Source organism: Gymnogyps californianus, chromosome 8 (genome assembly GCF_018139145.2).
Source record: "Gymnogyps californianus isolate 813 chromosome 8, ASM1813914v2, whole genome shotgun sequence".
NCBI lineage: Eukaryota > Metazoa > Chordata > Aves > Accipitriformes > Cathartidae > Gymnogyps > Gymnogyps californianus.
The window spans coordinates 25,333,039-25,349,373 of record NC_059478.1 but is presented as its reverse complement, the minus strand read 5'-3'; the positions used below and the strand labels follow the sequence as shown (position 1 = coordinate 25,349,373).

Genomic DNA, 16,335 nt, shown 5'->3' with positions numbered 1-16,335 from the left:
CGCCCACTCTACACACACAGGATTTTTTTTATATCTTTACTTCAAGAGTTGATATAGTAGATGCGTGCTCTTTGCTCTACTGGAACTCTTCCTGTTATTTTTGGCTGTCTCAGCCTACACCTGATTGACAAGGTAGCAGCTTCATTAGGGTTTTTATGTTCATTACAAGTCTGAATGTATCCTTTTCTTGGATCCTTCACACAATAAAGATATGCTAAACTTGATTCCTAAAGGCACCTGCTTGAGAAGTAAGGAACAACAGAGAACTTGGTCCCATAAGTTCCACTTCCTGTGTTCCTAGGCCTGGGTGTCAGTCTGGCCTGTTCTTTACCAGTAGTTCTTTAGTTGACTTGTGTGGTGGGTTGTTTTGTTTGTTTGTTTGTTTTTTTAAACATTCAATTTTGGGGTCTGAATAGCTAACACCATTAACCAGTTTGTCTTCACAACTCTACAACTGAGAACTTATGCTTAACGAGGTGAAGTAATTTACCTAGGATCATTAAAGAGATTCATAACAGTACTGGAAACTGGACATCTGTCTCCAATCTCTCATCGTTTCGTGCATAAGATCATCTTTCTATACTGTGTGCATATTGCATACTCTGTTTCCCTACCTTGAAAAAGCTAGCAGGACAAGAGATTAAACACAAGTTGAAGCTGGTTTAAATGGAAACTACCGAAATAGAAACTTCAGTAGAGCTGCAGTCCAATTTCTGAATTACGAGTGTTGTGGTTTTTTCAGTGTGTGTTAGACTATGACTTTAAAAAGGTCCGCAGTTTGGGAATGAGTTGGTCTAAATGTAAGTAACTGAAAAATCATTTTGCAGCATATGAAGTAGAAACTGATAGGGATTTTTTTTTTTTTGCCTGTGTTAATATTATTTTTTGATTGGGTAATATGACGCTTATCAATGTTTTGCACTAAGTCCAGCACTTAAAATGATGTTGTCAAAAAGCAAAAAGTGGGTATAGGAGTTACTCATTTATTTCTTAAATGTTTTGTTTTATACAGGGATATGAAAACAATTTGTTTGAGGACTTTGTGACAACTATTGATCAGATCCTTTAATTGCTCTCCTGTGGACAATCCCAGCATTTCCCTAGAATGCTGTTGGTTTCAGGATCCTGCTATAGTCTGTGTGCCTTATGGCAGTTTCTATGGCTATCATTTTAATGTCCAGTCTTTGTTTGTTGATATACTTTTCATATCACTGTCAGTTTTATTCTTTTGGCCCTTTAAGTTCCTAGTTTTCTGCTCATCTTTTGCAGGACTGATAACGAATGGCTTTTCAGAATACAAAAATGAAAGCGAAGCTGCAAAAGCTTAATTCTTTTCTCATTTATATATAGGATTGGAAATGGTAGAACATGGTAGACTCACAGTTGAGGGTATAATAATGCTCTTGTTGAAACTGCAGCTTTACCACCATAGGGTTGTTTACAGGTCTCTGTCACCTCATGATCTAGCCTACACAGAGAAACAAGCCAGCCTTCCATGCCTGTAGGTTTGGATTGATGACCTTCCCTGGTCATGAAGAGTGAAGAGAGCTCCCCTCTTCCAGATGGGGCCTTGGCAAAAGCATGGTATATAGAGGAATTTAATGTATTTTGGAAGATGACGGTCTGCTTCTGTAGCTGAGTAAATTCATTACAGGAACATCAATATTATTTATTTATTTTAAATGCCTTCTGACTTCAATTTTCTTTCAATTGTTTGCATATGCAATTATACTAGAGTAATTCTGAAGTGATTTATTTAGTGAAAACTTCCGTAGTTTTTGGGTTATTGCCTTACCTGCAGCATGGAAGTGAGACAGGTCCAGCGAGACTTACAGGACACAAAAAGAGGCACTACCATGGATTTCCTTGACTGCGTGCCTGTCAGCATTTGAAAAGCTGTGCAAAGTAGTGGAAAAAACCTTTCACTAAATCTCTTGAAGACAACGAAGAGCTATGATAAACCTAGCAACTTTGATGGATTGTAACAAGCAATGAATCAAGCAGTTATTTCCTTAGGTTCCAAATCTGTTACAGCAGTACTCTCATGCAATTTATTCAATCCAGTATCTTTATGTCGAACTTTTTAATTATTACTGTATGTTCATGTCTGTTTTCAAGAATCATTGTCAATAATTACTTTGAAACTTCAGAAAATTATTTTTATAGATTAAATAACAGTGTCAGCTCTCTCTAAGTCTGTAATAGGTAAATACTACCTCATCCAATGTACATTAGTACACGCTTTCCTTTGTCTCTGAAGGGCATATGTTTTAGTCTCCTGCTTTGATTGGAGCCATGTTGCTATTGTCTTAATCTATTATTTGCATTAAAGAATATTTTTGACCTGTCAGGGAGTACTTGAAATAAAAAAAATTAGTTAGCATAGGTGTAAAAAATTATATTTGTATGAAATGTAAATCAGACTGTCTCCTTCATGAAATCTCATTTTCCACATCCATTTTTTTTTTCCTGTCACTTTTTGATTCTGCTCGCTTAAGATATCTTTCCTACTTCATCAATCACTTAGGCTGTTACTGGTCACTGTTTCATCCATTACAGGCATAGGAGGCACATAGCCTTTGCATGCTTTGCTAAGGAGCCTGTAGAATTTGTAAGGGGGAAGAAATAATTTGCTTTCTTAAGAGTCAGATTCTCTAAAGGGTAAACTTTCATTAGGGACAAATGAGCAAACAATTTGGATGTAAATATGGCTTAATCTAGCCCTGACCATGAACAACCGAATACCTCTTCCATAGATGAAGAGAAAACACTAAACTTGCTCTGGATTTGTCTTTAATTTTCCTCACACATGGTACTTCAAGATTAAAGGGTTTTTAAAGGAGATCAGTGTTTGGCATTTTTAGTAAAACAGTATGTTCAGCATGCTGCTGTAAACTAAGGATGATGTTACAGGTGTGACAGAGCAGGTGCTAAGGTGTAACTTGATAACTTCCATGTTCCTGTTTTTATTTATTTTTATTTAGCATCCAAAGCTTGCTAACTGCCTGGAGCAGTGTGGAAGGGGGTCTCTGTAAGAGTTGTGGTTTTTCTTTTTTTTAAATCGTGTATAATTGCTTTCTCCTCAGTAACGATCACTAGTCCTTGTTTCTGGTTTTCATTGGTAAGCAGCACTGGCTGGAGCATTCAGATGAGGTCAGTCTGAATAATAGGGAAATTAGTAAGAGTCTTAACAGTTTCAGTGGTGATATCTGATACGCTTTCTAGCAAGAGAAGAGATGCGAGTGCTGTCTGCTGCATGCTGTGGTAGAGGATGATGATGCAGTTTTGTTTTATAGGCAGCTCATCTTTCAGTGGTGATTTTTTTTTTCCATAATTGTGGGCAGTAAACTGCCTTTTTAAAAGTTAACTTATTTTGATGTCTCTTGAAATTTTATGTAATGAAATCGCCTGGCTCACTTAGGGAGGCTTTTCCTCCGTAGCTGGTGTTAGTGGACACACTTTTTTCAAGTCATAATGTAATGTCTTCTGGTACGTCCATTGGGGCTTTTTAGTGGGGTTATCCCCTCCAGTATGTTGCTCTGTGACTTCTTCAGTCCAGATTTATGTCCTCATTTATTTGACTTCTACTACCATTCTTAAAGGCCTTCTCTTGCAGTTTAGTAGACCTCCTTTGGATGATTCACAGGACCAGTATGCAAAATATACGTGCCATGACCTGCCATGTTATAGGACAGTAATAGTGTTAAGACTTTGATTGGTAACACAGAACTCATGATTTTGGGGATTAGTAACAAGAAATTGTAATAGGAGCTAGGAGCCCAAGAGTAAATTGCAATGTCTCAGAATGTACTAGTTGAAATAGGGTGATGGTGAGCAGCCACTCTGATAGAGGAAGGAAAGGTAAATGCAAGACTAGAATGTATCAGGTAAAGTTTTTTTTATGGTAGAGATGAGAAATCAATACTATTGCTTAAGACAATGGGAAGATTTTTTGCCTGGAATACTGCACAGGTGTGGAACTCAAATGCCTCAAATGTGGAACAAACGAAGAGGAGATAAGATATTCAGAGTGGAATATAATGGGGTTTAAATTTGCTATGGGAAAACATAGGCTGAAAATTACAGAAAGGTTTTAATCAGAGCAGAATAGGATTGTGAAACAACCTTCCAGGAGGAGTAATCAAGACAAAAATCCCCTGACTTTATACTAGAGGGAGAAGCTTGGGTTTTGTTGTGTTTTTAATGTTTGTTTGTTGGTTTGTGGGTTGGTTGTTTTTTTTTTTTTTAAATAAACTAAGTAATGTGATACCTGGAATGGCAGGAGGCTAAACTCTGACTCAGGAAACCCCTTTGAGAACTGTGTTTCTGTGACCACCTGCTTGTACCATTCATCATACTGCTGCAGACCTTTTTGTGGGTTGTAGATTATTGTTGATGGAAGGAAAAAAAAAAGGCGGAGGGTGTCACTGTAGTTTACAAATGAGTTCCTCTGAAATTTAGGCATCTCTAATATTTGACCATTTTGTTTCCTGTGCCAAATTTTACCAGACCCACGCAGCTGGTGTCTGGCGCCACCTCCCAGGCTGGGGCCTCTCCAGGCAGCAGGTTGAGAAACCTGGTTAAATCATGAATCTGTGTTTCAGGCTGAAGCAGGAGGTGGATTGGGTGTGCCTGGATCAAGCATTTGTCTTCACTGAGTCTATATTATTTTCATCTTCTGTTAAGCATTTCTCTCCCTTGTGTCGCTCAACTATACTCCAGCCAGTGATTAAAATGTGGTGTTCCAGCAGAGTAACAGCAATGGAACAATTTCACATTTTCCTTCGTTGATGAGCCCTTAGTTGTGTTAATGGAAGCCCTGACTAATATGGTGTGAATTAATCAGCATGTCTTCTGCTGCTATCACTGGTGAGTGCTTGCGTGTGAAATGTTTCATCTCAGGTGGTCCACCTGGTTTTCTCAGTTTCAAAAAGTAAGATTTGAAAGTAATACAGCTCTTAAAAAGCAAAGCAAAACAAACCCTAAAAAGCTACCAAAAAGAAAAAGAAAAACCAACTTTCTTTGAACAAATAAACAAAGATTGAAACTCCAGATTCTCTTGGTATGTGCATCTTTGGGAGCCATGTTGTGGAAAGTGTGATGTCACGGTGGTGGTCTGTATGCTGCTGAGGGTCACTGATCCGTGGAGTCTTGGACGGCATGGCTAAGCGCTTCGCTTCCTCTGTTGAAAAATCTCCTTTCCAAACACATGATGTAAGTAAGCTTGCTGTAATGGCTGGAAGGTGGAATCTGAATCCTTTTGGTACAGCTGAGCAGAGTTTGGTGAGCATGGAAAGAAAAACTTCAGTTCCCATAATATATAGTTATGTATTTTTTTGTACTGTCAGTGGAAATAAAAAAAACAAACGAAATTCATTTGTAAGAGACAAGGTCTGTCTCTCTCTGTGAGCAAGACTTAACTAAATACTCTGTTTATCTTTTTCGAAATAGTAAAAAGAATTTAATCAGTTTTTTCCAGCAGACCTGAAAGAAAATACTCTTTACTTGAGTGTCTAAAATGCAAATAAAAGTTGCTGTCTTGCCGGTTTTTCTGATCCTGCCTTTCATAATGTTGTTAGTGCTGCGTGGGAAAAGCAGATGTATCAGATGGCAGCTCACAGGGTATGTAGCATCTTGTTTCCTTCTCTACCGCTGATTGAAAGCTGCCACCACTGAGGCACTGGGCAAAATTTATTATGGATTGCATGCCCAAGTCCCATTCCCAAAGCACAGCTGATTGTCTTAGTAGAAAGCAGCAATACTGGCAGGTGCTCAGGCTGGCGACGTTGCTGGGGGGAATGATATAGCACTGCCTGACTGTGTGCTTGATGAATGTGTTCAGGACTTTGCTCTGATCTTTATTTTTCCTGGCAGGGTAAGAGTTAGAGAATTCAACAGTTGTTGGTTGTTAGGTTTTTCGTGTTGGTTTTCTTTTTTTTTTAAAGTTACTCAGCTTTAGAAGAATGTAGCTAATTAAATTAATTATTTTGCTGCCAGGGTTTACTATGGATCAGGGCTAAAACACCAGAAGTTTGAATGAGGCAATTAGCTCTGAAGGTTAGGATCAAGAATGGTTATTAGGGCATTTGCTATTCTGCGTGTTGTCAGCTAAAGAGGATGCCTTCCATTGTACATGCAGGCAAAACCTTAGGTGTTTTGCAAGAAGAGTCTTTGACAGACCTGAGATGCCTGTAAGTTTTAATTGTTGCATTTCCCACTGCATGTCCTTATCCTTTTCATGCTCCTGGCAACTCAAGGCCTATGCTCATTATGTTAACCAATACCTCTTGTTTCCATGTAGAAGTTAATTGTCAGGATTTCTCCTGTATTACAGTATATGTTGTCATCTAGATCCCATGTGGTTTCTGATGAATTACACAAATTCAGCCCATTCTAGTTGCTGACATAGTAAGTTCTTTGCACATGTATATAGCTGAAATAATTTGTTTAAAAGCATCCTGGTAAAAATCTTTTCCTGTTTTTATAAGCTGCCACTAGTTTTCATTTTTTGGGAGTAAATAGAAGTTAGTGTTCATTTTTGTAAATCATCCTTCATTTTCCCTATTTAAAGTATATACAGTCTTCTTGTGTAAATAACTTACTGTGCTATGTGTTGAGGGAAAATTACAGCTTTAGTAAAGGTAATCTCAAAAAACATTTTGCACTTTTTGTCTTTAACAACACTTTCATGGACACATGAAGGCAAAGAAGAGTTAAACGTCCTTTATTATCAGCTCATTTTATCAGGCGTAGGAAGCCTTTTACATTAATAAGTCAAACTCAAGTTTATAGTTTTAAAAAGTCATTCTGTGATGAATGTTCAAAGAAATGAAAAGTCTGTGTGAAATTAATTTGTGCATCTTATTTTATTTCCAAAGAGAGAGTAAGATTTTAAGAGTGTGGGGAAAAAAGTTAGTCAGTGTCCTCCAGCTGCCATTTTTCCTTGGTGCTGTCAGTGGAGAGGGGGCAAAGCCTTGTGCCACATATGAGCCTTGAAGACGTAACTGTCACCCATGCCTAGGTGAGGACATGAAGGGCAGCGTGAAGGCATCACTGATGTCTGTGCCACCCTGGACTCCACAAAGCAGGAGGAGTTGTGTAGGGCTCCGTTTGGTGTTCCTCAAAGATGTCCTTGTTTTGACTGTTAAGTCACCATCTGGTCTGATGTTTTAATAAGTTTTTGCTTGTAATCTCCAATGTCCTTGGCCTTCCCCCCGACTCAAGGCCTCCCTGGCTTCAGGTAGGGTGATACTTGCAAGGAGACATTCACAGGCTATTTGTACATTTTTCTGGAATAACATTCCTTCCTTGCTGTCCGCAGCCTTTTTACTTTGTTTCTAGCCTGCATGATTTCTACTTGTGTATTTTCCCCATGTGTGGATCTTAACAGCTGTTCCCTCATAGGAGGTTGAGGCTTTTCATGGCAATTGTGGGCTGTACAGCTGTCACAGTTACCCTGTTGCAGGTGATATTCCTCAGTGAGTATTCATCCCTTGAAAGAGAAAATGGAGTTGTTTAGATTAAACACGATTGCGTGTTAACCTAAGTACATAGTTACAGTTATTGGGGAATGTGGGAGAGAGTAGATGCCAAACGGCAACCCATGGAGTTACTGCGCTAGAGAGGGTTTTTCTCTGTGTCTGTTTTTGCAGCCTGGTACACTAGTATGACATTGATAATAGGAAGGTGGTGCTCTGAACAGCACAGACTATCCCAGAGACTGTCACTTTGCTCAGCACTGGTTTTCTGTCACTGTTTAATTTGGTGAAAGCCATGGTGAAGATCAGTGGACTTGTAGGATGCCTGGAATTTAATTTTGCATTTTTGTCATGTTATGTTAACTGGGAAATCCATGTAGGTTACCTGTTTTTTCTTTTTCCTTGGTTCTGTGCTGAAAAGGGGAACAATTGTGTACTCGGATTTTCTTGAAGCAAATTTAGGCATTCTTCTGTAGTATAAATTCTGTTAGCTCCTTTGGGAAGATGGTGAAAATTCTGGATGTAGACTAATAGTGCTGGAAAAAGCAGTGGAGGTCTTCAAGTTTTCATAACATTTTTCTTACAGCAGCAGTTGCTGCAGACCAAGTATCACTGGAAAAATTGGAGAGGTGCTAGAGGAGAAAATAGTATTGCATGTCTATGGTTCAAAACAGTGCTTTTATTTAATATAGCATGATTAGTTTTTACAGGAAAAAAACCCCAACATTTGAACAAAGCTAATCAGGTTTCATGCAAGTGGACACTCAGTTCAGTGCAGGCTAGTACAAAGTAGCAATACCATTGAGCTGTGTTTCACGGAGCCTGTGCTTTGCAAAGCAGATTAGCATTTGGGTTTTCTCTTGGAGCAGAGTTGAAACTGGGTTTTGTGTAATGACTTGATTTGACCTTGGAAAGAGTTTCACACCATTTTTTAAACTTAAGATCATGCTGATACTAGCTGTGAGATGGCAGAGTGATTCCTGAGCACACATGCTATATATGTCTTGGTTTTCATTTATAGTCTGGTTTGAGACTGTAACGAACCATTATGCTCCTCTAGTCTGTATGGGAATTTGCACATGGTAATTAGGGCTGTTAGCCCCAAAACTTATGACTTAGTGAATGTGTTTCTGAAAGATAGCAAGGCTTTATTCATACATTCTAGTAGATGAAGAGTCTATTATATCCTTTGGTATTTTATTCCAGATTATACTTATTCTCCCTCTTAAACCACTTTGCCTTTTATTTCTATGCTGAACACTGATTTCTAGCCACTGAATCCAGTTGTGCCTGCTTTTTGTTGTATTGCTGAGAGATCTGCTGTTTAGGTAATTGTGGGCTGTGGGCAAAGGCCATCTTTCCCTTCAATAAGTTGAGCCGGTTGAACTCCATTAGGACTACTTTTTATTATTATTGTTTGTATGACTACAGCACCTGACTGCCTAAGGCTCTGCTTACATTGAGTGTTAAGCCTGGGCTTGAGCTCTGGGCTTTGGCAGCAAGCCTGCTGCGCCACTGCTGTTGAGATTGGAGCCTGACTGCGGCGTTCTCCTTTCTGTTCATGTGAGGCAGAGTCCAAGATCAGCTGCGCAGCAGGTCTGGTAGTGCTGCTGTCCAGGTAGTCCTGGAAACCTGCCTTCCAGGAATAGGAGTGACGAGGAGAGCGCCATTTGTTTCTGGAGTTCTCCTGCCTGTGAAGAAGGGATCTGTTCGTGCAGTGTGTTGGGCCAGGGGAGAATTTAGCTTGCCAGGCTCACCCTCTGTGAACTGGTGAATTCAGGGCCTGGGTTATGGGGTGCTCCCCTGAGCTTTAGCAGGCATGGTTCTCATGAGTGACGGTGCACACTTTCTGGATGCCTTCAGGTGGGGGAAAAACAGTCTCCTCTGTGGCATGCTTAGGATCTGGACATAAACCCAGGAGATGATGCCTGACCTCAGACAAATGAGAGAGCCTAGCAAGACAGGATAATATGTGTCAGTGTATCAGTCCGGTGCCCCAGCATACTAATAGCCTGATAATTGTCAGTTTTCTGTAAGTGTAAGGGTAGCAGATTTCTTTTACTAAAAAAAAAAAAAAAAAAGACAGCAGAGCCTAAACGCACGTCCTTGAGAAGATACAAGTAGGTAATAGAGCTGGCATCCTTTATTGATGTAAGGCAGAAGTAGATTTGGTAAGTGCATGGCAAGTGGAAGGGATAGGCTATTAAAACGAGGGTAAACAACTTGTGCTTGATGTGACAGAAAATGGAACCAGTGAAGAAGGGTGATATGGTTGGAAGAGGAAGCTGGGAAAATGATTTTTGGAATACTGTGTAAGTAGGACAAAATTGTATTAGTCGGAGCCAGAGGAAAAGGTGGATTGCAAAGCTTATGTTCCAGACCAGAAGTTTTACAGTTCAGTAAGTGTCATAATATCAATGTCCTGCTTTGAAAACATTCTTAATAAGCTTATGAACTTGTGTTCATCTCTAAACTTCTGGTTTTGGTTGCTGATAACTGTAAATTACCCTTTTCCACCCCATGTGTCAGTTTGAGCAATAGGTAACGAGACTTCCTCCTGGGAGGAGACAGGATGCCTTCCGGGCTTGAATATCTTTCCTGTTCCTAGCTTATATGTATGTAAATTAAAAAATATTGATTTTGGATGGTAGCTTTTGAGATACAAAGATAACCTAAAATGGTGTTTTCATTGTATGATCCCATCTGATATAACACATAGGATGAGCCATGTGATGGGACCGGGGTTAAGTCTCCTCCCCAGCTTCTGGCATCTTTCTTCCAGCTTTCTTTGAGAAGATAAACAGTGATGCTGACAGGTTACGTATGTGAAGGCATTCACATTGCCTTAAGATATCCTCACCTGATGAATTCAGGGCCATCCAAGAAATTAGAAGAGACTCCCTTGGCTCCCACATTAGACTTTTCTGTTTTCTTTTTTTTTTTTTTTAAAGAAAAAAAGAAGCCTCTTTTACGTTACATGCTGTCTTTCAAAAAAAAAAAAGTTTCTTCCATCTTTTAATGTGGAGAGGTTGCTGCTGGATTTCAGACTGAGGGACATCCTGTGTCTCCACTGCCCTCTGTCCTTAGAAGAGTTATGAAGGTGCTGGTCTACAGCAAACTTGCTGCTGCAGGGTGAGTGCACAGTAGGTAAATGCTTCATGTCTGCTAACAAAGTACTAAATCATGATTTTCTTCTGAATCTTGCTGTCAAGGACACTACAAAAGCAGAGTGGGAATTCCCAGCCAAAGGCAGCCATTTCAGTTGGTAGCTAACAAGATTCTACAGACATAAAAAAATAAATGAGATTCCCTGCTCCAGTTACAGCAACAGCCATAGAGCTTCAAAGAGGTCACAGGTGTGGAAATTGGAGGACTCTTAATGGAGACAGATAAAAAGGGATTCTCTAAAGGCTTGGATGTAAGTTTCTGATCTGAAGAGCAGTGAGTAATGCAATTGCTAGGAGGTATCTTTGACTTTGCCTGGAGCATGCTAACAAGCAATCAAAACGCTTGCCCACAGCCAAAGTGTTCTTTGCCTTTCCACTCTTTAGAATAATAAAAGCATTACACACAAACCCCACTGTTAATGCAACATGTGGGTGAAGTTCCAGGCTATTGTGTATAAAACTCAGCCTTAATTCCAGCAGTAATTATAACTTGTTCCTCTTTCCCCTGTTGTATGGTGACACTGCAGGAAGTGATGCAAAGTTCTCTGTTTGTGCATGTGTTAACTTAGGCTGAGTGTAGGAACAGAGTCTATCTAATTTCTTGATTTTTTTTTTCTTTTCCTGTCGAAGTCTCAGCTGTAATACTGTGCAATTGGAAACTTCTAGCATTTAACATCAATGTTTTGTCTGTCTTCAGTTCTGTTAGGAGCTGATTCTACTGCTTGTGGATATTTTGCTGCTTTTCTGTTTATAATGCAATCTGACATTTGTTTTCCTCTTTTTCTTGAGGCTGTTTTTGTTCAAATTAGAGATTTCCTTGCAACACATGTTTTCTCATTTTCTAGGCTGCAGTTTTTGAGGCCATCAGCAGTTTAGGCTACGAGCTCATGCCCTTGCCTATACTTGATAGAAAAAGCATAGTGAATACCACTAAAAATTCATCATTTGCTGCCAGCTATCTGTGGTAACCTTGATATCTCCTGTTTGAACAGAAGGGATCCAGCAATTATTGCTGAATATAAAAGAGTTTTTAGCGTTGCCTTTGTATGCAGGGTGTGAGAAAGTCCAAGGCTTTTTATTTATGCTGGTATATTACACCATATAATTGCATCCATCTTTTGATCTGTGGTATGAATTAGTTCCATTGAAAACATGTTTTCTATTTTTAAATCAGTTGTCTTGAACTGAGTTCTTGAAACATTCTGCTTTTTGGTCTTTGTTTTTGTGTAGATTTTCCATATTGTGCTGGGTTTAATATAATTGTTGACATGTTGGTTTTGAGTTTTTTTCTTTACTGTTCTTTTCTCTATTTTTTATAAATCTCTTGATGTTTTATGTTACAGTGTTGTATTTATCCAGATTGAGTATGTAAGTTATCTCATAATATCTGAGCATTTCACAGTTCAGAAACGTTTGATGGTGAAGTGCTGTTAGCCAGTGTTAGAAAGGGAGAGTGGAGATCTGGAGGCCTTAAGTGCCGTGTTTCCATACTTGACTTGACTGAACACTCTGTGTTCAGCGATGGCTGGACTGGAAGCCCAGTGCTCCATCCATGGTCAGTAGGGACAGAGAAACATCTCCTTGAAACTCAGATCATAGGTGGGATGATCTCTGCAGGACCTCATTTTTCTCCACTGATCAGCAGCTGAGTCTAAATTCTGAACTTGAGTGCATTAATTGCAGATCTGAGGTTAAATAGGATTAGTGAGGCTCAAGTGACTCTTCCAAGGAGTGTCATATCTCCTTGTGTTTTCTGTGGCTCTTGTGATGCTCACAAAAAATGTGAGCTGTGCTACCAGCAAGCTAGAGTGGCTGCCCCTATACCTGAGTAGCACTGCAGTGTTTTCTTGTGTTCCCCAACTCAAAGTTATTTGCTTTTCTCTTTTATTATGCTTGATGGTATTTTCACCTGATCTGTACAGCAGCTTCTGTGGTAGAGCCCTGGTCTGTGACGAGGGCTCCTCTGTGTTGTAAAAATAGTAAACAAAATGGCACATATCAAGTTTGGCAGAGCAGGAAAATGCCAGAAATTCCAAGCATTTGTTTCATGCCCCATCCATTAGATGGTCCTCCTTGAGTTAAGACCCTTGCCTTGTTCTTCCCATGGTTGTAATGGGTGTTGAGTGCATTTGTGCATGCGTTTTTCTTCCTTTACAGTGGTTCTGCTTGGGGTGTGTGCTTGCTTGGGTTTTTTTTAATCAGTTCATGTTGATTCTTATCGTCTGTTTGTATAATAGTTTGGGGTTGATGTAATCATTGTTACATGTATTTCATTAAGAGATGTATGTGTGTGTGTACTTAGGTGTTTGCATAATTCATGAAGTCAAGTATGTTCACATACCCCTTGTTAGCACATGAGTGCATGTAGTAAGTACGTACTTCTCTTCTTTGTATCAGTGGCTCATTGGGAAAGGTGCACTGTATTTATTTGGCATGTATATATGTAAAAAACCCACAAGCTCTACCATTTATTTTCTTTCTTCTACACCCACCCTAAAAACGTAAAGAAAAACACACACTTCTGCTAGGGTTCTAGGATAGTTTATTTTTTCATTCAGCCATTAGTTTATTCGTTCAGGAGTTGTACACTGGAAAAAAAGTGCATCCATTAGACAGTGAGGGCTTTATTTATGAGGGGGGTGGTGTTTCAAAGGGGAGGCTGTCAAGTCCCAAAAGAGCCTTTCATGGTGTATTCTCAGCGTGCTTCTGGGGCCACTGCTCTGCTCATCAGGAGGAGAGGCAGAAATGTGGGCTTTACAGAGCAACTGTGTGTTTCACTGGTCCCTGCGCTCACTGACGTTTATTTACATATTGGGAGAGTAAATGGGTAGAACAGATGGCAACCAGACATTTGGTGGTTCTGTTCCCGAATGCTCCTCAGGGGTCTTGCATTCAGTTTTTGCAAAAAGCTTGTCCTATAGTGAGGAGAAAAAACCCAGGAGCCTGTTCACAACTATGAAACGCTTGTTGGGTTTTTGCTATAGTGACAGATTAAAGCATTTAGTAAAATGTGAAATAATTACAAGGTTTGTTTTACAAGTCCAGATACTTGTTCTTTCGGATAAGTCCATTGGTGTGTCTGTCTCTCTCTTTTTTTTTTTTTTTTTTTAATTATTATTTCTTATTTTCACCACTGGAGTGAATGCATTTAGATTTGAAGCCGGTGATCTCTTCCTTCTACAAACTGAGTTTGAAAAGTACAGGTCTATTTATATGGGTCTTGGATACCTTTTGGCCTTTTCTGCAAATATTGTAACTCATTTGTGCTCTTGTAAAAACAGAATATCTGAAAATTTTGCAGGATTTTCCAGGATATTTAATATGTGTTTCTTCACTATTTACAGTTATGAAGCGGGAGATTTACTTCCATACCAAGTTTAATTTTTTTCTTACTTTCTTTGTACTTGCTGGAATGTTGGAGCAGGGCTGCTCCAGAGAGCTGGGCAGCTTGCTTTAGTGGTTTGGGTTGGGTTTTTTTTCCAATGTGTGCATGTTGTTTGTTTTAGAGAAGTGATAATTAAAGCACTTCTCCTGGGCAAAACTGTAATATAAAATACACATTTTGAAAATACGCTAAAAGGGGCGATGCAAGTCAGGTTTTGAATGTGTGAAATTCTCAACCTGCACATTGTTCCTTCCTGTAAAGCAGCCAGGTGTTTCTCAGTAAGGTGGGGAGAAATCAGATGAAAATTGAAGAGCTTGACCTTTTGCACAGCATGCCAAATCAGCAGCTCTAACAGTTTGTGACATGATGAATTCCAATGACTTATTGGTAAACACATGAAACTGCCTAGCATTTGTAGGAGAACCTGTCAAATAATGTAAATACTAGACCTCAGTCTCACCTACAATGTGGAATCTAGTATTAGATAAAGTCTGTAAAGCAAACTTTTCTATAATAAACGTTTTTGTAATAAAAGGTCAATGCTGAACTAGTTCGCTGTGATGCAAGACAGTTTTCAAAAGTAAAAGTAGAATTACTGATCCTCCATGTCAACTCAATCAACTCAGGTTTTACCAAGTATTTTCTAGTGCCCTTCTTATTAAATAATGTCTTTTAAAAAGACAAAACTAGGAAGCCATGGTATGCCCTGCAGGGAGGCTTATCATAGTAAATGGTAGCACAGAAAGTGAAAATGGTAAATGTCAAGAAAGAAACACTATCTTCTTGAGACACATTTAGAAGGTTGATCATTAACAAAAAATAAAGTGGAAACTTGCTACTTTTCTGTAGGCCGTGCTGCACAAATATTATGTTAGGATTAGTTTAAATGAAGATAATTGCCGAACTAGTAGATTTTTGGCAGTATATTCCACAACCCATGTGAAATACAGAAAATTGTTCCTAAGTAAGAGTTTTTAGCCAGAGTATATTGATAGTGTGCATGGTTAATGAAGCTGCTACGTCTCGCTCAATATGTGACAATGTTGCTGTGATATATGCAGCAATTCTCTTAAATACTTTGTGAGGCACTTTGGAATCGTTTGAGATCAAAATTACATACAAACCTGTTATTAAATAGGACCTAACTTTCTTTCTTTCTTTTTTTTTTTTTTTTTAATATGGGATATTGCTGGTTTTAGGAAATGTATTTCTAAACTGAGCCCACCATCGCAGTGTAATTACTGAGTAAATCACATCCTAGATAGTCTTTGCTTTTTTTTCCCCCGATAAAATAACATAGTTTAAGTATCTTTTCCAGTGGTTTGTAGCCAGATGCAAAGTCAGCTAAAAAAGACTTCTTCAGAAAGCTTTCTTTTCTACATCATTATGTAACTAAAAGTAGCTGTTGTAAATACTGCAGAATTTCATGGCATTCTTGAAAGCCGTGGCTTCTGTGTCCTGGTTCCTTCCCTTAGGAGCAGATGATGGCAGTTTAGATGGTCACATATTCTTTATGGTCCAGAGCTGGATAAGCATTAACCAAATAACTAATTCAATAACAGCAGGACTCAAGAAAAGTGAACTGGTAAAAATCAGTAACTATTTTTGGCAGAGTATGGCAGACCCTGGGTTTTTTAAAGTTTAAAAAAAAAAAAAAGGGAAAAAAGTTATGAGTGTATTTGGTGTTGAGTCCTCAAATGCTAATCCATATGTGGTCATTTGTATCTCTGAAGGGTTTGTTTGGTTTTTTTCTTCTTTGACAGACTGATGTCTTGGTGTTGAGCTGCGATCTGATCACAGATGTTGATTTATATAAAGTTGTGGATCTCTTTCGGACACATGATGCTACTCTCTCCATGTTGATGAAGAAAACTCAAGAACCCACAGAAGTGGTACCAGGACAGAAAGGGAAAAAAAAACCAGGTATGTAGAGAGGAGCACATGTATTTATTTATTAATAAATGATAGAGAAACCACTGGTATGTATGATATGTTTAGTTATCAGTTCCAGAGCGAAAGAAATAAAAAAGGTACAGATACCCTATTTTTCCTCAGATTCCCTGGCCGGGGTGTGACTTGGTTTTTTCCAGCTCGGAATTAAGTATTAGACTCGTGTAATCTTGCAGGCTCTGATCCAAAGCTCACAAGAGTTAAGGGAAAAGCTCCAGGTGACTTCAGTGAGTTTTGGATCAAACCCTAAATTTTTGTTACATAGGAACATTAAAACAGTTAGGTTTTTCAAGAGCACTAAGCATCAGCCAGATTATAGCTGGGAATTTTACCATTGACTGTAGGGACCAGCATT

General features: G+C 39.0%; 1 protein-coding gene across 2 annotated transcripts in view; it reads left to right on the top strand.

Moving 5' to 3' along the window:
• Nucleotides 1–16,335, top strand: part of EIF2B3 (eukaryotic translation initiation factor 2B subunit gamma) — a 105,149-nt gene that overhangs the window by 5,640 nt on the left and 83,174 nt on the right. For both annotated transcript variants that reach the window (XM_050900876.1, XM_050900875.1), the window contains exon 4: nt 15,794–15,953. In XM_050900876.1, the coding sequence (XP_050756833.1) occupies nt 15,794–15,953 (160 nt within the window). The remainder of the gene's footprint in view (nt 1–15,793; nt 15,954–16,335) is intronic.